General features: G+C 29.5%; 1 protein-coding gene across 1 annotated transcript in view; it reads right to left on the reverse strand.

Moving 5' to 3' along the window:
- The window catches only part of LOC125852240 (aspartic proteinase 36-like), a gene marked incomplete at its 5' end in the record, with an annotated part of 37410 nt that extends 13053 nt beyond the window's left edge, over window positions 1-24357 (reverse strand). The window contains 11 exons of the mRNA XM_049531972.1: window positions 12347-12398; window positions 12495-12556; window positions 12647-12718; window positions 13648-13711; window positions 13830-13938; window positions 14020-14093; window positions 16291-16453; window positions 16528-16758; window positions 19379-19599; window positions 19711-19840; window positions 24189-24357. Of these exons, the coding sequence (XP_049387929.1) occupies window positions 12347-12398; window positions 12495-12556; window positions 12647-12718; window positions 13648-13711; window positions 13830-13938; window positions 14020-14093; window positions 16291-16453; window positions 16528-16758; window positions 19379-19599; window positions 19711-19840; window positions 24189-24357 (1347 nt within the window). The remainder of the gene's footprint in view (window positions 1-12346; window positions 12399-12494; window positions 12557-12646; window positions 12719-13647; window positions 13712-13829; window positions 13939-14019; window positions 14094-16290; window positions 16454-16527; window positions 16759-19378; window positions 19600-19710; window positions 19841-24188) is intronic.
- Between the last annotated feature and the right edge of the window lie 1115 nt (window positions 24358-25472).

Here is a 25472-nt window from a genome sequence, read left to right on the forward strand (position 1 = left end):
TATATATATATATATATATATATATATATATATATATTTTTTTATACATATTCATTTTATTTGTTACATTCGTTAATATTCATTTTGATATTTTGCACAACCTAAAAATTTATTCAAATACAGATAATATTTCATACATAGATATTTTATTGACCGGTAATTTTAACCCACCATTTTAAAATAGTGATATTATAGTTTTCAACTCCCTATATAAAGAATAGTTTGTCTATTAGGTAAGTGGTGGTGAAAATATTTTTCAAGATAGGTAAAAACCCTAAGATTTTTTACTCTTATATTCTCTTAGCCGCCACCATCTAAAACCCCAATTAATAGACCATCAATTTGGCCGGAAATGGAGTTTTTCTCCAACAAACTCATATCTCCGACCAGCGAGCTAAACCAGACAACTTCCCATCGCTGCCAGCCCCCATCCCCTTTTCCCTTTACAATTTTTTTCTTGTCTTGTAGGTAACCTAGTGTCGTTCGAATGATCTTCGACCTCTATTCATCACTCTCGACATCTCCGGCGTAGAACAGAGCAACACCAGACCAGCAGCTCCGACATCCAAACAACATCAAATCCCCGACCCAACAACCCAGAAACGGAAGCGACACCACCATGGCTGCTCGTCCATCTCTCTCACGATGGGATAGTATAAGATCTGATCGGAAATCGTCAAACTCCGAGACGGGTAACTCCGTTTTTATTGTTTGTTATGTCTTTTTTTAGTTATTGTTTATGAATATTGGTTGATTTTTTTCTTATTTTTGACCACTGTTATTCTTATTTTTTCATTATCATAATTTTCCGGATTGTTTGCTCTAGTTTATTTCTCTTTTCAAACTATTGTTTGTTATATTGATTTAAGTACGTTAATAGTTGTTTTTCTTTCATTACTGAAATTGTTTAAAGCTTTTTGTTGTTTAGTTTAACTTGTTTTCTTTCATTTTCTAGGAAGAGATATAAATACAGTACTAGTATAATTATTAATGAATATGGATTAAAATTAATAAATGTTGAAGGGCACAATATGTTATCTCTATTTTTGTTATTATTACTTATTTAATTTCATAAAATGGTAATTTATTTGTTTAGTCGACAGACCATTGCCACTACCTTATTTATTTAGTTAGCTATGGAAATTGGATGATTCATTCTTTTATTTGCTTTGTTGATTTATTATTATTATTATTATTATTATTATTATTATACGTTTGCTTTATTTATGTTGTTTATTCAATTTATTATTATTTGAGAATGGGTACATATTTGAGTTCCTTTTCTCGGAGATTTGCTCTATTTTGCCATTGTTAATTCAATGTTCATACTCTCTAGTTACTATTACTTTTTTTTTCTATTGAAGTTCATCTTGTCCGTTTCTTCTTCTGATTTCTTTGTCACTGTCGGTGAGAGTGGGTGTTGCTATCCCTCAAATTATTTGTTAATATTTTTCCTTTCCATTTATATATATATACTGTTTAGCTTTATTCGACTGCATTTAATTATAATTTGACTTTATTTATTGTTATTCAAATGTATTTTATTTATTATGTTGCCGTCATGTTGACTAAGTTAGGCAGTATTTGAATTTATTTATTTTTCTATATTGTTTTGTCGTTACCAGTATGTTGCTAGTGATAATCATTTGATTAGTTTATTCTATTTCACTACTCATTTTGTTGTGTTAATTATTATTTAAATATTGCTAATTACCTTATATTGTTCTCGTTAGCTTTATATATTGCAGGGGCGGCTCAACGAAATTAGGGGCCTAAAGCGAAATTTCAATTCGTGGTCTAAAATATAAATACACTTCATATACGTATTTATTCATAATTTATTTTATACTATTTAGATGAAAATTATTAGTACTTAATATTGTTTTTTCAGTTACTAGTTTTAGGTAAGATTTTATGAACTCAACATTGAAAAACATCCTTTAAGTGAGACAATTATTATATGTATTGTTACCATAATGCTACAAGTAATAAGTTGATAAATATTAAATAAAGATAAGAGTTAGAACCATAAAATTTGACTCAAGAAGTTGATGACTTGGTATACCCCATTTTAATATGCTTATAGTAATGCTTGAAACTAAAATTTAAAAAGAAATAAAAAAGAATTTGTAATTCACTTTGTTCAACACTTTTCACTATTAATTCTTATTTTTAATAAAGTACAAAAGATGTTAAAGTGGATAAAATAATTTATTTTAAAAAAATATTTATTTTTTTTATCATAAATAATTAATTTTTCTATAAAAAATTTAACACATAATTCATTCTTGACAAAAATTTGGGGCCCCCGAAATTTGGGGGCCTAAGGCAAAGGCCTTATTTTCCAAAGCATAGAGTCGCCCCTGATATATTGTCATGCTGCTATTGTCTTATATTATTTATTATTGGTTTTATATGATACTGTGTTTTGAATGATTAGTTAAAAATGGTCAATGAAAAAATCTCTCCGTCGGTTTTAGAGGCCTTCCCATTTTAAAAGACGGAATTTTAGTTTAAGTTTATATATTTTATTTGTTAAAATTGGCCAATGAAAAAATCTCTTCATCGATTTTGGAGGCCTCCACATTATAAAAGACGGAAATTTAGTTTAAGTTTATATTTTTTGTAAGTTGAAATTGGCCGATAAAGAAATTATCGTCGATTTTCAAGGCTTCACATGTTAATAAGACGGAGTTTTATTTTTAAGTTAGTATTTGATTCATTTATTTTTGTTCATATATATTACTAACACTTTTACTAAGTGTCTTTACAGGTACCCCAGAGTCACTTCCCATTGAAGTCATTCGAATAAAATTCGAAGACTATATTCATTATTATGTTTATTGTTAGCGATAGACAAACATTAGGTCGTTTCTTATATTATTTATTTAATTTATTACATGTGCACATTGCATGTTTATTATAGTTGTATATTATTGTTATCTCCTCTTCAACTTGAAAAAATGAATTCAGTCGGGACCCACATTTGTGAATTTCGAAGGATGCTTAACACCTTTCTTTCGAAATAATTGAACCCCTTACCTAGAATCTAATGGTTTCGTAGATTAATTAATTGGTTTTCTAGTTTTTCTAAAATTAGGTGGCGACTCCTTTAAAATTCTTATTTTCTTAAAATTCTTTTAAAATTGAATCAATTGATTATTTTTTGAGTCATCGCGACGTTTAGCCCTATTCGAATAGAGTAGGGATGTAAACACAAACTTATATTTATAGAGTTCTAAAACCTTTCCTACTAGAAAATGAGTCCTAAAAGGAGAGAATAAATCAAATATAAAATAATATTATATTTTCCTTTCAAGAAAAGTAAAAACATTTATGGTAATGTTTTGTTTTTTATTTTTAAGGAAAAATAAATCTTAAATTATAGCAAGAAAATCAAGGCAAAATCCTAACAAGTTGCGTGCTTCCACAGGTAAAAGAAAGTTTGAAGAGTCAATAATAGTTAGATGTCGAATGCTATACATACAATACAATGATATGATACTAACTATAGTTGGCTTGGATACCACGCTGACACACTAGCAATGGTTGGCTTGGGTACCATATCGGTACACTAACAGATTGAGTGTGGGTTCCATGAGAGGACCATGTAAGTGTTCATGGTATCCATGAGAAGATCAGGCATTTGTATTTGTGAGCATTTGGGACACGCATCTAGGTATTTGATGTTTCATGATATGTGACTGGAAGTCTATATAAATTGGTGATTGTTGTTATATGTGTTATTCTATGTTACCATTGTGGTAAATTCCTTACAGTGATATCTTAGATTGTTCATTTGATTCTACCAGTATATTATGGTTTGCTTACTCTTGCTACACCTGTTCTTTCCTTGTTGAGTACAAGACATCTTCCAACCGCTGATTCGAGACTTCAGTTAGAAGATGTCTGACTTCGAATTCAAGTATGAACTATTCTTCCAGGCTGCTGTGGATTCTTATATTTTTCTTGTCCATCATTTGAGACTAAGACAATCTTAGACTATTGATTTATTGTTTTTAAAGCTTTTAGGTTGCGTCCCTGTTTATTTTAGACATTATAGTTTTGATACTACGATTTTTAGTTTTTAGGAGTTATCTCATTAAATATTTGGATTATTGAGTTGAGTTTATGGGGACTCAATTATTTAGTTGTTTCTAAATTGGTTGGTTTCTTAAGTTTTATGTGATGAAGTGCTTTAATAAAGGGGAATTTTCACAAATAGCTATTATAGGAAATTTAATTAGTCTCCTTAGCTACATTTAGCCTAATTACGTTTCATAGTCGTAGTTTCAGTAGCTATGAATATTTTCACTTGTATATTTCGCATGAATTTAATATTATTGTAACGACCCTAAAAACGAACTAGTGAAACTAGAGCCTCACATGTGAGTTTGGAGTTGAGAACTTGATGAAATGATGAGAAATGATCGTGACGTCCGGAAACTAGTCATTTGTACTAGTGAGTTATAAGGGTCAACTTTAAATAGTCATATCTTTTAGCTCAAAATGAATTAGGTAGACCTTTACCTATTCAATTAAAGGTCTTTGAGTCCTCTTTTCAATGCCACCGAGTTTGCCCAATTTTGACCTTGGAGTAAAAGGTTATGCCCGAAATATTGAAACACTGTTAGGCTGAAGAAAAGGGCGAACTAAGATGGGAAGGGGCAAAATTTTTTAAGTTAAGACTTTATGGGTCCTTAGTCCTTTTTCAAAATTGACCCTATGCCATTTTATTCGTTTCCTAGCAACTATAAGACCTTTTTATGACTTAATTTCTTTCATTTAAGTCACTCATCTTAGAATTAAAAAGAAACCCATCTCCTTTCATATATTTCTTTCAAGTTCAAGGAAGAAGAAGAGTGAAGAACTAGGGTTTCAATTAGAGGCTTCTTTCATCGATTTTCGTGGGATTTCTCAATATTAAGGCATGGGGACTCTTTATCTTTGATTCCTTTTCAATCAAAGAGCTAATTCAAAGTATTTTCAAAGTTCTTCAAAAATTCTGAAGTCCTAATTTCGATTCTAGCATGGGTTCTTGCATAAAAAGGGTTTTAAATGATGATTTACATTGTTATTAATGATTATTAATGGTGTTTAGAAAGATATCCCCATGAATCCATGTTTTCCCAAATTTTCTAAATTTCACCATAAAATAGGTGTATTGATTTTGAGTAGATGATTATAAAAATTGTGTTTAATATGATATGGGCTGTTCATAGATGGTATTATATATGTGAATTGTTAAGAATCTTTATTGAGTTGAAGGATGTGGGATGTTGGCCTTGAATGGGCAAAAATTGTGAATTTGTCTTCATGTTGATTATGGGTTTATGCTTAGCTTAAATGGTATAGTTGAATACCATGATTACCTATGTTTTCTATTGTGAATTGTTTGATCATGAGAATGGTGAAGGTGGCTTGGAAAGGATGGTAAGTTGACCTACTTTATAAATAATGTTGAATTAGTAGGGAATTGAGTAATATTGGTTATGGCTTTGGGGAATAGTAAAATGGTTTAATCTCTTAGTATTGGTATAATTGTTATTGATTGGTTTTATCCACCTTTGGTGGAGGTGGTTATTTGTTGTATTATTGTGAATTGAGGCCGTGAAGGGCATTATATAAATGTTATTATATTGTTGTATTATTATACACATATGATGCTATATGTAAAGTTCTATATGAGGCTATATGTAAAGTCCTATATGAAGCTATATGTAAAGTTTTATGTGAAGCTATATGTGAAGGTATGATGTGAATGAGTTTTATGTGAAGCTATATGTGAAGGTATGATGTGAATGAGTTTTATGTGGAGCTATATGTGAAGGTATGGTGTGAATGAGTTTTATGTGATCTTGTGATGATCCTATGTAAAATGGATATCATTGTGAGTTAAAGTATGACTTCTCATGATGTATATATGAAATGATGTTGGATTATGAAGTATCCTTAAATGAAAATGTTGTGACTTGGTTGGTAGACTAAAGTGTCCCTCCTTGTTACTTAAAGTCTTGAATGCATGAATGTGTGAAGTGGGCTAGAACTAAGAAATGGTGCCCTTTCTATAAATGCTAAAAGAGGAATTCTAGGCCAAGACTTGAATCGGCAAAACTAAGAAATGGTGCCCTTTCATAAGTCTAGCTTTCCTAAGTAAATGTAAAACCATGAAATCGGTAGACCTAATGGTGGTAGCCCTTCTCATGTGTGAAATGATGAACCTTGGACCGGTAGGCTTAAGGCACCCTTAATGAAAAATCGGTAGGCCTAAGGCACCCTTCCAGGGGGATTTAATGAGCTATCCTTAATGAACCTTGATCGGTAGATCCTTGTGGTGCCCTTCTTGGTAGATGTGCTATGGGTCGGTAGACCTAATGATGGTGCCCTCTCTAGCACATACATGTGAATGAAATTACTTTATGGGAACTAAGGCTAAGCACCGAGTGGATATGGTTAAGATGGTAGCTCTCCCGAGTATGAGGCAAGAGTACAATGAACATCTTTGGATATCCCCTAAACCATGTGCCTACATGGGATGTGTCCTAGTTCTACCCTTGGCAAGTAGAACACCTTCCACGGTGTAGGGTTTTATGACACCGGATTCCATGTCTAGCTCGCATGGTCTATGTCGGTTAATGCCTATTCCCATCATGTGGGATGTGCACTCTAGTTATTGGATAGGTTCTACAACGTGTAGGTAGTAGTATGGGATGCTATCTACACATGGCACGAGTAGGCTTTGAAGATACTAAAGTGAGTTCCCTAAGTCTAACGACTATTATGTGAAAGTCCCCTTATGTGCTTGAATGTCTCCAAAATGGTTTCTTAAAGAATGTTGGTCTATTGATGTTATGTTGTAAAGGAAATGTCCTTATCTAAGGTAATCTTGGGGAACACTTAAGTGTGCTTGAAGAGGTTGTATGGGCGGTCACTTCTTGTCTCACTCAAGTGTGTCTTAAGATTATATTAGGTAGAGGTCCTATGGTAATGAAATGACATGTGTTCTTTTAAAGTTAAGCATGGGTTGTATATGGACATATGTTGAGTATATGTATGGTTGGCTATGGTCTTATATGTTAATGTTGACTTGTATTATGTCTCTTATACTTGTAAAGGAAAGGTTTTATCAAATGATATGAAAGCATTTACTTCCTTGAAAATGTCCTTTTTGGCATGTTTTTGCATGGTCTCCATACTTAATACTTAATTGTGCTAACCCCTTTCTTTCCCTTTTTGGACTAAAGTGTAGGGATTTGGAGATGATGACATGTCATGGTTATTTGATAGGTTTCTAAGTGTTAAAGATGAAGACTTGGTGAGTCCTCATATATTCGAGGACAATACCTCATATGTTCTTTTATGTTTTTTAGTATTGTTTAAGTTGTGTGTGAGATTGGTCCCGAATTTTGTACTCTAAAGTATTAGATGGTTTTGAGACATCATGTATAAAGTCTAGAAAGTCTTCCGCTTGCTATTGTTTCTTTTTTTATGAAATATTTTCTTGGTAAAGAAAGTTTTTAATTCCTTATGGTTTTAGTGTCTATGCGATGAATGAATTGCTAAGAGGCTTGTATTAGACCTCTTCGAGGTCGAGTACGCCGGTTACGACTAGGGGGTGATCCCGGGTCGTGACAATTATATACAATTCGTTTTTCAAAAATTTTAATGAATTTAAACGGTAACTTCGGTTGAGAAAAAGGAAAATAATCCCATAAATTACGAAATTGTATCTCATTAGAGTTTCATACCAAATATGACTCTCTCTATACTAATAGAGTAATAGTTGCTTATTATCAATTGCTTTGTATTTATACTTGTGTATATTGAATTATATGAGTATAGAAACTGAAAATATGTTTGTAAATCTGAAAAATCCATAACATTATAGAAAAATAACAAAAATGAATTCATTAAAATATACAAATTAAGTTATACAAAATATCGCAGTTCCTTCCCCGTTTCATTGGTCCATTGAGTCAGATTGGACTTCTTCTTCGATTCTTCTTCAAATCTTCTTCTTTGATCCTTCAAATTTTTCTTCGATTTCTTCTTCGTCTTCGATTTATTGCTTGTAAATTAAATTTCTTTTGCCTTACAAAAAGATAAGAAATCGTCCAATTTTTGCACATGCATTTGAATACCTCGAATGATTCTCTTATGATTGAGATATTCAATATTATGGTTGGAGCGAATTGAGATTTTGGCTGTAAAACTATTTTTAAAATGAGGAAAACAAAGAAATTATACATATACAAACAATTGAAAACTGATGGAAGTCTAGAAAAAATTAAATGGGGATTACCTGAAATTGAATTTGAACGATTTGGAGGGTTGAAATTTGAAACTGATTCGGTTGAGAGATTTATGGAGAAAATTAAGTGAGTATAAGAGAGAGGCAGTGGGAAGATTCGTATAAAAGAAGAATATGGTTACTACACGTTTTACTAAAAAAAGAAAAAAAAGAACTTTCACATATAGCCACTCAAAAATAGCTTAATTACTCTCCATAGCTATAGTTTGATAATTACAATTCGTAGCTACATGTTATATGGAGGAGAGAGGCGAGCGAGACTGGGAGAGAGAGGAAAGAGGCGAGTGAGAGATGACAAAGAATAGAGAGAGGTGAATTGTATATGTATATCGTTTAGATAATTATATATTATACATATGTATTTGTATATATAACAAGCAAGATTGGGAGAGAGAGGAAAGAGGCGAGCGAGATTGGGAGAGGGAGGAGAGAGGTGAGCAAGAGAGGGCAGAGAGTCGGAGAGAGGTGAATTGTAAATGTATATCAGTTAGATAATTGTATATTATACATATGCATTTGTATATATGGCAAGAGAGATTCGGAGAGAGAGGAGAGAGGCAAGCGAGATTGGGAGAGGGAGGAGAGAGGCAAACTAGAGAGGGCAGAGAGTGGAGAGAGGTGAATTGTATATGTATATCGGTTAGATAATTGTCTATTATACATATGTATTTGTATATTCTGGCGAATTATACATAAACAAACGTGGCTAATTATACAAGCTCGAAGTCAACCCACGTAATTAATGTATAATGTTAGTGGCGAATGGTAATTATAGCAAACTATATCTATGATGAGTAATTAAGTAGTATAAATTTGCTTAACCGCATAATTTTCCCTAAACAATAACCATTTTTTATAATTAATTAAGAGCAACTTTCACATATAGCAAATATAAAAATCATATTTGTATGTTATAGCTATAGTTTGCATAATTGCGCTCCATAACAAATTTTATGTTTGTTATAGAGCTTTTGATTTGTATAATTCACTAGATACATCCAATTTTATACAAATTGTTCAGTTTTGTATAAATTCATTTATACATTGTAATTTGTATAATAAGATATGTATTTGTATAATTATTATAAGTGTATAAGACGAATATATATATATTTGCATTTGTATATATATTTTTCTCTCGCTTTATACAAATACAAACACATTTTATATATTCTATGCATTTGTATACCAAATGGGTAATTGTATACCGAACCAGATGTCAAAAAAATGGGATGTTTGCTGCGAATTACAAATAAAATATACTATGGCTATATAATTTAATTTGAATTAATAGTTTGCTATTTCATACAATATTCCCATTAATTAATACTATAATCATGTAGCATAATTAAGTACTAAATGTTAGCTTAGTTATATAATTTTTCCTTTAATATGTAGTGTCCTGGGCTTAATTGCGGGTTAGTTGTTGCTTCTTCCATCAAGTGGTTTAGTGTGGGTGACACTCACGACGGTATGGATCGTGACACTTATGTGACACAGTTTAAATTCAAGAATCAAAAATTTAAATTGTGATATGAAATCATTATGTTTGTTGCGATATTTACATATTTGAAAACTACGTTTAAAGTATTATAAGCCATAATAATTGAACAATTCAAATATTTAAAAGGTATATTTAAATTACGATAAAAAAAACTTGTATAACACTCCAAATTTGACAGATATCACATAAATTGGAAAAGAAGAAAACAGTAAGTTTTTTATTTGGCTATTGCCTTGTTGTAAGTTACATAGAAACAAGAATTGAATTCCATTTCTATTTTTGTCCCAAGAACTTTGACTCTTCAATCTTTAGTTTCATTAGCTTGGGCAATCTGACTTGGAGGTGGTTTTCTTTGCCCACATTCACAGTAAAAACCGTCGCAGTAATAGAGATCGATAAAGCCACAAAGAGATCTACAAATATTTGGATCTTTGTCGCAACAACAGACAGAAATATCCCTCGCTTCAGTCTTTCGTGAAATACCTATAAATAAAATTTCATTATTATATATATATATATATATATCCAAGAACAAGAAGCTTTATAAAACGAAGTTAGAAAAAATTGTGGAAAAATATATGATATTCATGTACTAAAAAATTAAAGCGAGTAAAAAACTTACAGAGTCCTATCATCATAAAGATGAGGAGAAAAGCCAATACTTTGAAAGTCATGTCTTAACTTTTGGTGCAATGCTCAATAAGCCACTTGAAAGTAATTCTTGTAGGTGTTTGATAATGATGTTTATTTTACTTTTTGTCCTACTTATAGCATATTTAGTCAACAATTCAAGAAAAATAATATTTTAAGAATCTTGTAACGGATTTCTCTTCTTTTTTGGGGCAATTACATTTAAGTTAATATGACAATATTTGACTGAGATCGTAACGTACATGTCTTATACATTTAATGCGCTTGGACTTTGATTTGACTAGACATCTTATTGCATTTTGTCATTTGGCATGATTCTATTGACTTTCTTATTTAACTTGATATGTCATTTCATTTGAAATGTGGCACCAAAATAAACATCTAGAATAAGATAACGAGTCTCTTATACAAAAATATACATCCAAATAAAAAACATCTAAATGGCTACATGTATATGTGATGTATTGATATTGAATAAATTGTGTATAATCGTATATAGATAATATATAATATGCAACTTGTCAACAATATATATTGTTTTACAATATTTATAGCATTCTATATATCAAAATTAAACAAAATTAAAAATAAAGAAAAATCGAGGGACGATCTTTTGCCTTGATTTCTTGGACCGGGACAATTCCTTAGTTTTTCTTTGTCGATTTTCACACTCTTTCTAGTATTGTTAATTTTGACAAGTTTTATGATATTTTTTATTTCTATTGTTGCGATATTTATATTTGTGTATGCAACTTGATGCACCCTATTTCAAATTGGTTAAAATACATGTTTAAGCAAACATATACTAGTTAACTATCATTATAGCTATAGTTTTAGTTAATTATCACTCGCGATCAATATTCAGTGATAATTACGTGGACTGGAGTTTTGAGTTTGTATAATTCGGAATTCGTATAATATAATTTGTATAACTTTTGTATAATGTAATTTTGTATAGTATAATTTGTATAGTTGTTTAAAGTTGATGTTTGTGTTTGTATAAATTCGTTATTTCGAGTTTATACAAAAATATCTCAATTATACAAACATACCCGTGATTTATACAAATCACCCGCTAATTATACAAACTCACCTGCTAATTATACAAACCCCGCGAATTACACAAACGAGGCAGCTTAAATTGTAGCTACAATCCTTCTTAAATATGCAAATTATAGCTATGAAGCAGAATTAAGTTTATTATAGTGATAATTTGCAAAAAATTCCCTTTCAATATTTAGAATGGATATAGAAGACTATATGTTGTTTGTTTGGTGAGTCCAATTCCTGTTAACATAGTGGGTTGACTGGGATTTGGTGCTCTTTATTTGTACAGAATTGTTTTGATGAATTGGTATGGTAACATTTACATGAGTTTACCAACAAAAAAAATATTGGCTAACATTTCAATTATGTGTGTCTTAATGCATAAACAAAAAAATGTACATTCTTTCGTTGGAAAGCTATCTAATATTGGATATTATGCAAAAGAAAACATAAGGTAAATATTATTTAAATGAAGTGATCAAATGTTGACATGAATTAGACCTTTATTTCTTCAAAAGTAGGCAGTATCTACTTGCACATTACATAACAGTTCTATATAGAGGAGATGGGGCTAAATGTATCTCTGATTTGCACATATTATCACCCAAAAAAAAAGAGGACAAAATTTTCTCCCATGCCTAAACTGAGACGTTTATTTCTAATTAAACCTTTTTCTCCCATAACGCAAACTCAATACACATATTTTACTAACATGTGCTCTCCATTATCATACAAGTAAATCCCGAGAAGAAATACACATGGTATACAGAACTAATTAATGACCCATAGTTGCACGATGATAATAATAGTTAGATCTCGAATGATATACATACAATACAGATGTAAACATGAATCAGCAACAATTCCCCAATCCCTAACATTAATCTACATAATTATAAGTCATAATATAAGACAAATGAGAACCAAAAATCACCCCCAAAATAAGAAAATGCAGAGCATGGAGAGTATATGAAAGAGTACAGCTCTAACATTCATGACTTGATCTACGCCGGAGGATATGGACACATTCATTGGTAATGAACCTATAAAAATAAAAATTGTGAATAATGATCAATAATATAAGATTTTTTTCTTGATAAGTTAATAATGTCAAAAAATTATATTTTACTTACAATCTTGATCTGCCCAACCAATTCTCTGGTGAGCCAAATCATATACAATGCTCTTATCTCTAAGAGCAATATCTGTGTAACAAGAGAAAGAAATATAATTAGTGTCAACCTAATTTATAATGCAAGAAATGCAATTAGGGAATCAACAAAGAAGCTCGTTAATTAATTAATATTAATTCTTCCTATTTAATTTTTGGCTGAATTCACTAATTAATTCAATTTTGACCAAGTTCTAACTATAATGAACTATAATTGAAATTCATATGGCCATTTCCTAATGCAAAATCTAACCATTTTTACTCATCTTAAACCTTTTTGTTTCAGGACCAAAACAACACCAATTTCAGCCCATTCTAACAATATAATATGCAGCAGCCTAACCCATATTACTAAAAGACCCAGCAACAATAATACTTCTTCCGTTCGTATTTAGTTGTTACTCTATTAGGTTTCACGTCCCTTAATATAAGTTTATCATTGTATCCTAATTATTATTTATTAGTGATGATTAGCTCATTATTATTTAGCTTCTTATTAGAACATGGAACAAGACTAGGATAACAAATATTGATACACTTATAATTGTATTTGGTTTTCTGTGTGTGTTCAAGAATTTGGATTTTAGGTGCTTAACTTCCTAGAATAGATCTAAAATGATTGTTATAAAGTCATTCTTACTTTTGATTTTAGCTATGTTGAATACTGCCAGTATACATGTGGTATACATCTAATATAAGGAAGAAAATTGGGCCAAATGCCCAACGATTCACTGATTCAACATTTTAAGTAACGACTTTTTTTAAGTATTTTTTTAAAAATTATTATAGACTTTGAACATTTGTGATTTTTCTAAATGATCGTAAAATCGCAACATAACAAACAACTTTGTTTATCACAGCTAACTTGAAGTAATATCGTTTTTGTTTTAATCTACAACTACAAAATTAGAAGACTAAATTAAGCAATGAAATACGAAAAATAATTATTGTTTAGAAACTGACCTCCTAAAATTGTCATGCTCGGAGCTTTTTTTATCAGGAGAACGCACCAAGTAGAAGTATTTTTCTGTTAAACACATATAACAAAGTAACTTATCTTAGTAGTTACATAAAAAGGTGACATGGAATTAATATAACCTCTATATAAAAGATTTCAAATTATAAATACGGGTTCGAATACTTACAAAAGCGCTCATAAAACTGAGGTAATCTGCTGGTCTTAACTCCATGGATACACCACCAGCAAAATTTAGTGTAACTCGAGGAAAGATCTCTGTTACATTATTTGGGGAGCTGTTCAAGTCACCAAAGAGATCAATTAGATACTTAATAATTTGAATTAGATATTCACTTATCGAAATATAAAATGTTAACCTGGAAGAAATTAGATAGCATGGAGTCATTCCTGACATGATTGACTCGACAGAAGATGAAATAGCAACAGCTATCTGTAAATAAATAAGTTAAATTCAAGTATCATCGTCATAGCTTATTTCGTAGCTAATCAATAAAAATATATAATCTTTATTTCTTATGTGAATTCACATGGAATTCCCAAGTAACAATGCATGCAGGTTTACCTTGAAATTAATTTTTGAAGCTTTACTTGAGAATTTTATTACGTAGACAATTATTTGGGGATTTTATTGGTGTAATTTTATTCAAAGATTATTTCTTGAAAACTAACCTAGAAAATTACTTGGCGACTTTGTTACTGCGATTTTAGGTGAGGACTTTTCTTGGAAATTTATCCAATAATATTACTACCTACCAATTATTAAGGTATTTTGTTATTTCTATTTTTATCACAAATTATATCTTAAGAATTTACTTATTTTATTACCTTAAAAATCATATAGATAGGAATTATTTCTTGAGATTTTGTTACCTAGGAATTATCATAGGTTTTATTGTTATATATTTTACTATGGCTTATTTTTTAGAATCTACGTGAAGGTTTTATTGGCTAGGAAATTACATGTGAATTTGTTTTTGTGATTTTAGTTGAAGATTATTTCGTGGAGATTCTATGAATATATTATCATCAAACAATTAGGCATTTTTCAAATCAATAGTAAATTGTATGTAATCAAACAACTAACTTTAATAACAGAAATTGGGCCAACGCCCAAATCCTCAGCAGCAGCAACCTGGGCCCTGGAGTGTTCAAATTTGGCCCAAAAGCCCAGATTTCTATTTCTATTTTCACTGCCTCGTCTTTATATTTGCTACATTAAACTGTTTATCAAGTTTACTGCTAGTATAATTATTTTTAAAAAAATAAATAAATATAAATGGTTTTTTTAATTTTATTTTCAAATACCATCCTACTGAACTTCTAATAAAGCGTTAGCATTCTTACAAATTTATTGGAAATTTACAGATAGGAATTCTCGACCGATTTCTATAGCAAAAATCACGAATTTCTATCAAAAGTTTCTTGCGAATATTTCATTTTCCCTGTAGGTAATTTCCGTATAGTTTACCTGAGGGAATTTAATTCGCCAGGTAATTATGACTACCTACGTATATTTTTTATTTTTTGAACAAAGTAAGTCATTATTAAAATTAATTCACCAAAATAATACGTTTTTTTGAAATTTTTCAAAACTGGTATAAACGTGTTCACAATAACGTTTTAGGTTATATTTTATTCAAAAAAATTCAATAACAAAAAGACAAAAATCTGACAGATTAAATAGACATAAAATGTTATTGTCAATAACGTTTTATAATTCGTTATTATGAGGCACGTTTCTCTGGACTGACTGAAAATTGAAATTCAATTTTGTACATGCCTCATTCATTATTCAAATTTCCACTATTAAAGTGAATATATATACACTTCATACCCGATGTAATCCCACAAGTGGTGTCTGGGAAGGATAAAGTAAACAAAGACAAGCATTTGAGGAAAATTCTCCACCTTCTAAAACGTTTTCACTTGATAGAAATTGGTAAAAAAAACTTTCAATGTAAGTACATACAATTCATTAGAACAACATCATTGCAAGGTTCAACCTCAGAAGGAAGATGACCATGCAGAGACCATCGAACGAAGGAAACTGCTAAGTTACAGAGTACGAAATGCAAAATAGTAGCTACTACAGATGCTAAAGCGAAACAACTGTAAAAGATCATGGAGATCCAGCAGCAAATTTCTGATTTGTTCTTAATTAGCCAAAATATATCTATTCATTTTAATAGTGGAAATTTGAATAATGAATGAGGCATGTACAAGATAGAATTTTAATTTTCAGCCAATCCAGAGAAACGTTAATGCGAGTCACGTTTTAGATGTAAAACGTGCTTTAGAGTAACGAATTATAAAACATTACCGACAATAACGTTTTATATCTGTTTACCCTGTCAAATTTTTGTCTTTTTATTATTGATTTTTTTTTAATAAAATATAACCTAAAACGTTACTGAGAACTACATTTATACTAGTTTTGTAAAATTTCAAAAAAAAAAACTATTTTGGTGAATTAATTTTAATAATGGCCTACTTTGGTCAAAAGTTCTATATTTTTTTCATCAAATTTTGTGTTTTCAAAATATTTCTTAGAAAACTAATTTGCATCTTCTTAGCATGGAAATATATTTATTGTAGAATGAATAAAATGTGTGAGGAAGAATACTTACCGCACTAATAACAGAGTCGTACGCCTCTGCAACAAGATGAATCAGAGTGGTTCCAGAGTCAAAAATAGTTCCTCGATCTTCTGAGGTTGCAAATATTGCTGGATCAATATGCAAAAGTTTTCCATTCACAGCTATGCTCTGCAAATCCACATTGTAATGCTCCCTGCAAGAGTAGACAAATTAGATTCTATTTTACATTTGAAAAAATATATATAATATAAAATTAATTATACGTACGTTGATGGAACTAGCGGAGTATAGACCATGCTCGGATTCTGAATTTCACCGAGAACTAAAATACCTCCTCCATTGTCGCTCTCTCCTTTCAAGCAATGCGAGAATACTTTGCGAGAAATTCCATGCGAAGAAAGCTGAGATATTATTGAAAGACTACGTCGATCAAACCCGAGAATTCCATCAATTGCGTTGTCTGACAGGACCAGACTACCAAGTTGAGTGGTACTGCACCTGTTTTGATTTCAAATGAACATAATTAGGATCTTTTTTTTTTTTCATATTTAAATATGTTGGTGACTGGTATTAAAATATTACTCATATTTAACTTGCTTTAAATCACCAAGTGAAATGCATGTTGTTCACTGCTTTGATTCTTTTAACATTACTTTATATTGTTATTTTTGAATTATAACTTAAAATAGTTTTCAATTTTTTTTAACACTCTTGATGCATAGATAGAATAAGTTCCATGTGTAAATAATTAGTTCCTTTATTTAAGTGATGTTTAGTTTTATCATTATCATATAATAAGATAAGATAGATTATGGATGAGTCCTAAAATTAATACGTAACAGAAATTGGGCCGACGCCTAAATCCTCATCGGGAAACTTATCAGCAGCCTGGGCCCTGGACTGTTCAAATTTGGGCTATAAGCCCAGATTTTTGTTCTCACTTCCTTATCTTTATATTCGCTATATTGGGCCAGAAGCCCAGATTTCTATGATCCTGATCCTGATCCGAGACCCCATCTCGAGATCCAATTACGTCCTTGACTTGAGCCGAGACCTAACCTTAATCCTAACCCGAGACCCCAACCTGACCCCAAGCCCAACCGCTTTTGAAGAAAATGACAAAAGTAGCCAAATGCGCAAAAACTAGTCACGTCTTTTAATCTACAAATTTACGGTTGATTTTGTCATATTTAGAATTGAAAAAATTGGAGGACATTTTTTTTTTTTTTTACTCAATTGCCTAAACAATGTCTAAGTGGTGCTGTATTAACCAAAAAAAAAAGGTCTCAATACAACACACTTTTGTAGCTAGTAGCTACTAAGTGATATTATTTTCATCTGTCGCTAATTTCCAAGCTTTGGAAGCAAGGCTCAAGCTATCTACACCATTTGAAGTATCTAATGAAAAAATCTTAATCCTTTTACTTTTATTTTTTAATTCCTTGTTTTGTATTGAATATTCTTGGTATATTTAGTTATATTCCAGATTTGCATATTATATTAGTAGACACTAATAGCTAGGGTTTTGATTCTACTCTTGTTGCTTTTGTTTTGATTATTTCTTGTAATTTAATTTATGAAATGAGTCTCTTGTTTATTTGATTAATATTGTTTTTTTTAAAAAAAATTGTATTGATTTCTAAGGGAGTAGCTAACTCTAGCTTATTCCCAATTCCTTTTAATTAAATTAGAGAGAAAACTAAGATTAGACTTAGATTAATTAACATGATATGAGGTTTTAAATTTCATCCATTAGATTTTACCTAGAGATATGAAGAATATAATTGTAGCTTAAGTGGTGATTGATTACTTTACTCGCTTTATAGTTTCGTTAGTTTTATTTTAATCAGTTTTTAAATCAAAAATTAAAATATCATCAATTGTTTGACTTAGAGTAGAGTAATAATTCCTAATTACTCGTTTGACCGCCTTTATATTGTTCTTTATGAGCTTCAACCTCAACTCATAATTAAATAAATTATATTACATGTGATTATGTATACTTTTTGGTTTGTAAAGTCAATTTGGATGCTATCAACAATAGATAATATGAATTTTTTGTACATTTTTAATGTATATATTGTATATAAGAAAAAGAAGGCATTGATAGGAACGTAATTTGAACTTTAAAAAACTATATAGATCAAACTAAAAAAATCTTATCTTTCTTTTTTTTTCTTTTAAACTTATTCCCCTCGCATATCAGTTATCATGTTTCTGTTTTACATGCCCTTAAAAATTAAATGATAAATAAAAAATATTTATTTACTAGTTTACCCTAATCCTATAGATCAAATTATTTGTTAGTTAATTGTATAGTTCGTTTAATTTTTTCGAAAGATGGAATATCTATAGTTCTAGCTTCATGTTCCCTCTTTTTGAAGGATGTCATTTTTATTTTTATGTTGTNACTTTACTCGCTTTATTTATAGTTACGTTAGTTTTATTTTTATCAGTTTTTAAATCAAAAATTAAAATATCATCAATTGTTTGACTTAGAGTAGAGTAATAATTCCTAATTACTCGTTTGACCGCCTCTATATTGTTCTTTATGAGCTTCAACCCCAACTCATAATTAATAAATTATATTACATGTGATTGTGTATACTTTTTTGTTTGTAAAGTGAATTTGAGTGCTATCAACAATAGATAATATGAATTTTTTGTACATTTTTAACGTATATAAGAAAAACAAGGTATTGATAGGAACGTAATTTGAACTTTAAAAAAATATATAGATTAAACTAAAAAAGTCTTATCTTTCCTTTTTTTTTTTTTCTTTTTTTTTTTAACTTATTCCCCTCGCATATCAGTTATCATGTTTCTGTTTTACATGCCCTTAAAAATTAAATGATAAATAAACAATATTTATTTACTAGTTTACCCTTATCCTATAGATCAAATTATTTGTTAGTTAATTGTATAGTTGGTTTAATTTTTTCAAAAGATGGAATATCTATAGTTCTAGCTTCATGTTCCCTCTTTCTCAAGGATGTCATTTTTATTTTTATGTTGTAACAGAAGTTATGACCAAGTCCCTCTATACAGTACTTTCTTTCAAATTTATATGATATCCTAAAATGACATGAGAAAAATTCATAAAAAAAAAATTACTTACCCAAAAATGATTGGTGCTGAAGAGCTAGAGGTTGACGAAGTGCTTAAAAATGTGTCCAAATGCCAAACATCGGACACAAGATAGCCTGTTGTACTACTTCCGTCCATGTAACTCAGGGTAAAACCACATCGGTTTGTCCTAGTACATTCGCACCCACGGGTTGAACAAGAAATGGAAGTGGCAGTTGTTGAGTTGCCACTATCATAAAAGTTTAGCTTGACCTGCAAGAACATAATAATGACGTTAGATTTTTTTAAAAAAAAAACTAACTTCTATATCATAATTTGTACACGAAACTAACAAAAATAAAAGAGAATGAGTTTTCTTTTTACCCCAAGTCCACTGGTCTGAGGACAAGTGTCACAAGAACTGCATGCAATCCATGAGATCTCACTTCCACTATCAATCAATAAATTATATTCTCTGGGCGGTGATCCCACTTTCACTTTTGTATAATATATGCTAGAATTGTATAAAAACATGAAAAAAAGTCAGTAAAATACAATGGTTGTAAGACAATAAAAAATGAAAAAAAAAAAAAGTCATTGTATTATATTAAAAATGAAAACAACTCTCATTGTAAAGTTAAATTATCAAAATATTTCTTAAATTTGCCTGGAGCTAAAAGGGAATAATTCAAAAAGGCAATAAAATTCAGTTAAGAACCAAAAGGACAATATTTTAACGCCCGAATTAACGCCGTTGGAATTAGGCCAAATTGGATATGACTCTTGCAAGGCGCAACATCTTGTAAGACGCACAGCGTCTGCGCCTTACGAGGCTCCCTCAAATTTAAAAAAAAAGTTTTTTCTTTTTTTATTTTTTGCCTTTCCTTAAATTTAAAAAAATATCTTGAAACAATTAAAATATTTTTTATTTTTTATTTTTAATATTAATTCTCTCACAAATTAAATAAATAATAAATTTATTTCAAACTTGCATGCAAAGACATACAAATTTTTGTTTAGCAATTTAAGTAATTTTAATGGCATTCTTTAGCCATATATGCAACTTGTACGAATGAATAGGAGCACAATCTTCAATTGGCACCCATCATTTGTTTTCTTCAAAGCTTAGTTATATTAATTAATTAAGGACGAAGAAATTGAAGCAACATTGGGTTATATTTATACTAAGAAATCAATGAATTAGAAGTTTATTAATGGTCACTTATCACTTACCACTTATCTTGCTCAATTGGCATGCCCCGTAACTAATTATATTTTCTCTATTTTAATTTATTTGATTTTTTTAAATTCGTTTAAGATAGAAACATAGTATAGGACTACAATGTTAATCTGCATTTGTGATGTACAGTAAACAAAACAATTTTTTATAGTTAAAAATATAGAATAACCAATATATCTTGTGATGGGAGTGAATCTCAAACAAAAGAAGAAATGTTTTTGTCAAGTATAATTATAATACTTGACTAAAATCTCTAAGAGCAATAAAAACCAAGTCACTTGCAAAAAATGAAAAACTAGAAAATAAATTTAAGAAAAGCCAAAATGTGAAAAACTGCAAAAAAAAAAAAAAAAAAAAAAATTTAAGGAAAGGCTCAAATTTCCCTGCGTCTTGTAAGCGCAGCCACCGTGCGTCTTACCGACAGCATTGCGCCTTACAAGGCGCATGGAATTTTGAGCTTTACCCAATTTGACCTAATTCCAACAGCATTAATTTAGGCGTTAAATTATTGCCCTTTTGGTTCTTAACTGAATTTGATTGTCCTTTTGAAATTTTCGATAAAATTTCTTGCCCTTTTGACTCCGGACTCATCTAAATACAACTTATGTAATATTACTACTAATTAGTAAATTCATTTCAAATAAATAATAAATTAATTAAATGGAAAGTCGTTGGCATGTAGTTCATGTATATTTCAACTACTGATAAAAAAATCATTGATTAATTGTCGTCATTCAATTGAAAGAATCTTCATTTTTTTAGAAATATTTTACCTCGTACAACTCATGCCTAAGATGCATAATGAGAATTGCACTTTCTTGAAAGTGTTCTCATTTTCGTGCAATTATTAATATATTATTCATATATATATATATATATATATATATNAATACTTGACTAAAATCTCTAAGAGTAATAAAAACCAAGTCACTTGGAATATTAATGGTTGTTTTTATAATATTTGAATTTTAAAAAGATTGTATTTCTTTGCTTTATATGTGTACTTTCTTTTGGTTAAACTTAATATCCGTTTTTTTAATCTCTTTTCTATCTATGTAATTGTAGTTCATTTAGTTTTTTTTTTTTTTGAATTTGCTTTTTAACGGATGTGGCCCCATCAACTTCCATTTACCTTTACCACAACTCTTTTTATTTCATCCACTTATTTGTTGGGAGACCATTTTTCAGGTTTTTCAAGTTTTTATCTTAAGCCTTCAAAATATAATATTACTTGATTAATTAATATTTAATCTATAAAACATAAAACACAAAAGATTATATTTATTTTGTTTTAATTTGTTTGATTTATTTTAAGTTGTTATGAAGTTGAAGAAGAAAAAATTTAAATTTTTACGTGAAAAGTTAGAATTAAAAGAATTGTTACAAAAATATAGAATCGTTCCTTTTAAATAGACTAGAAAAAATAGATTAAATAAATTAAAATTAAAGAAGTAATATTTTAGAAATAAAATATATATGCTATACTATTAGAAAAAGTGAAAATTAAGTTATATTTTAAGTTTTCTACATATTTTTAAAATATATTGTCTTGTTTTCGTGCATTAATTTGTGCATATATTCAAACAATGTTTTCAAATTTAACTTGTCTATTTATACCTAAGTTTAGTACTTTCTCTATTTTTATTACTTTTCTTTTTGATATATTATATATTTAAAAATCACGTTAAAAAATCTATAAAAACACAATAATTAATGTTAACACCCAATTTCGATCCTCTACAACATAAATTAATCATTGAGCTTCTTTAAGTTCAAATAATTAGCTTTATTTAAAAAACTCAAAATAATTTTTGAGTTATTTTAAATAAAATTGTCCTTTTTATAAAAAATTTAAACTAATATATATGTTTTATATAATTATGTATAAATTAGTACATTTTATGAATATTTGAAAATCGTCTAATTTTTTTTTAGATTTACTTAAATGTTTGGTTATTTAGTTTAGTTAATCAATAGTTTATATTTTTGAATTATTTAGTTTATAATTGAATTAATTATTTTATTTTATTAAGATTAAGAAGCTTGTTTGGTTATTTAGTTTAGTTAATCAATAGTTTATATTTTTGAATTATTTAGTTTATAATTGAATTAATTATTTTATTTTATTAAGATTAAGAAGCTTGTTAATTAATTAATACTAATTCATATTATTTGAATTTTAGCCGATTTTCTAATTAATTCAATTTGGCTAACTGCTTAACTTTGATTGGTTCTAATTATAATCCATATGGCCATTTCCTATTTGCAAGATCTAGCCAATTTTTTCTCCAAACGTTTACTAATTTTCATACAACAATTCTTTCTACCTTTTCAGCCCAGCCCAATTCCAATATCAGCCGACCCACAGCAACCCAATTTACAACTCAACAAAACAATTACTAGATCCAACCCACCATACAACTCCAACAACTCAATCCCTACAACTAAAGACCCAGCCCTTTATCTCTCCCTTATTAATTTCGTACTCGAATCATATAGGTGTTGAAATCTTGCATTTCAATCTGCCTTGGATTTTATTTAGTTATCTAGCTTAGTTCAAACCCATATATTTTAGATTTATTCATATTTGATTTGTCTTATGAGTTATGGTTTAAATATACTCGAAGTGCTACTATTATATACTAATTTGTGTATAATTTGAAGTTTTGTTTGATCTTTACTAATATACCGTGCATTAAGATCTTTACCTGTTTATGCTTCTATTTAAAGTTCAAAAGCTTGAAATATGATATTTATCTCCCTTTTTAGCTAAGACTTAGGCAAAATATAATTTCAAAACTCAGTGCTTCTCACTTAGTCATTAGTTATGCACTTATGATGTCTTAAATGTGGGTTATTTAATCATAATATATATATATATATATATATATTATGTATCCTAATGCACTATCTCTATTTGGCAAAGAATTATAATGTTGTAGTTATATATATTTCTTTTCGTTTTTCTATGCATGATTTGTTCCTTGAATGAGTCCAATTGGACTCATGTGCCCCTGTATCTTCATGTTGGGACGAAAACCAATAAATCCTCTTTCATCGAGTCAGCCTCATCACTCATCGAAAGCAAAGGAAACTAATGAACAGGTCTTGGGAACAAATATATAAGTCTTGGACACTAATATACAAGAAAAGTAGGTTGTATACAAATGTATACATTAATGTCAAAAATGAGATAAAATTGGCCCAATGTTTCTGGGCAGCACCAGTTTAGGCCCAAAAGACCCAAATTCATTTTTTCTCTCTCTCCCTTGATTATTGAATTGTAATTATTTATTTTTGTTTTGATTAATTCTAACTCTAAATGTTTAGATTAACTTACTTAAATCCCCTAAACACAAATCATCTTTTGATGAATTTTTTCATTTAACCTATGTTTGCTACGACCCTCGTATTCCTACATACTCCTAAATTCCTTCCTTCTGATTCTCATTTTCCCTCTTTCACATTAATAGAAATAAATCTTAACTCTTCTTCCATTTTCTTCTTTGTCTTAAACTTATTCATATAATTTGTACTAATGCGTACATGAAACAACATAAAGAAATAGCACTCCGGTAGTAACTAATTTTAAAAAAATTAATTGTAGTAGTAAGATAAATACCCAATATTATTAAGGTCGAACGAGCTGTTGAGTGGAAAATTGACGAGTCCACTAGTGGCTGTTCGTAGAAACCGAGCATGTCTAGCTCGGTCTCTAGCCACTAATGCATCAATAGTCGTGACATGATTCTCTGGCAGTAGTCTCTCCAGGTGGAGTACTCCCGCAATACCTGAAAGCAAATTTTTAAAAATATACATTATAAAAGTTAAAAAAATACTTATGGCAAGACAAGATTACTCTATAACCCTAATTACAATGACTAAATATTACTACAAATATATATATATATATATATATATATATATATATATATATAGGAGAATGTTAGACTTGATGATGTGGCATGTCTCTAAGGAATAGAAATTTATTTATCTATTTTGTGGTTTTTTTTGGCCATGTTTCCTCATTTTAAAAGACAAAATATTACAAAATATTAAAGCATAATGTTGAATTCTCTCCTTATTAAAGAATAAACATAAGTATGTATTAATGTCGCACGAAAATTCCCGCCAGAAAAAATTATCCCTTCGGCTTCCCCATAATCAACATTTATTATATTTATTAATGTTATTAGTATTCATTAGTGTTGCAAATACTCCCTCCGTCCCTATTTAGTTGTCCACTTTAGAAATGACACACATATTAAGGCAACAATGATTAGCATAGTGAAGTTACAATTTTACCCTTACAGTACAATTTACAATTCCAAAATAAATTCACTCAAGATAATTAATCAATGCTAGGAAGTTCATAAGTTTATTTACTTTATTTATGACAACTTTATTTAAATAAGGGTATAATAGGAAAAAATTTGTTATCCTTTCTTGATTTGTCAAAATGGACAACTAAAAGAGGAAATATGGACAACTGAATAGGGACGGAGGGAGTATTTTTTATTCCAGAATATTCATTTCGATAATCCCCTTTTCCTTCCCAATAATAAATAGTAGTATTTATTAATAGGTTTTAAATGTTACACCTCTTCACATTCTGACACTCAATAAAATGATAGAAATTTAAAAACAAAGCTCCAACAACTTCTAGCACTCAATAAAATGATAGAAATTTAGAAACAAAGCTCCAATAACTTCTTCACTATGCTAGGTGAAAAATTCATGATGCTACATATTATCAGGTAATATTAATTATTATTTTTATTGAATGAATATTGACAAATTCTTTTATGTGATTCAAAGGAATGTGATTTATACTTATTCATGGTCATAGTAAAGCTAAAGCAGTGAAGTGGCCATAAAAAGCTTAACAAAATAATTACTTTAAATA

This window comes from Solanum stenotomum, unplaced genomic scaffold, assembly GCF_019186545.1.
Source record: "Solanum stenotomum isolate F172 unplaced genomic scaffold, ASM1918654v1 scaffold33129, whole genome shotgun sequence".
Taxonomy (NCBI): Eukaryota; Viridiplantae; Streptophyta; class Magnoliopsida; order Solanales; family Solanaceae; genus Solanum; species Solanum stenotomum.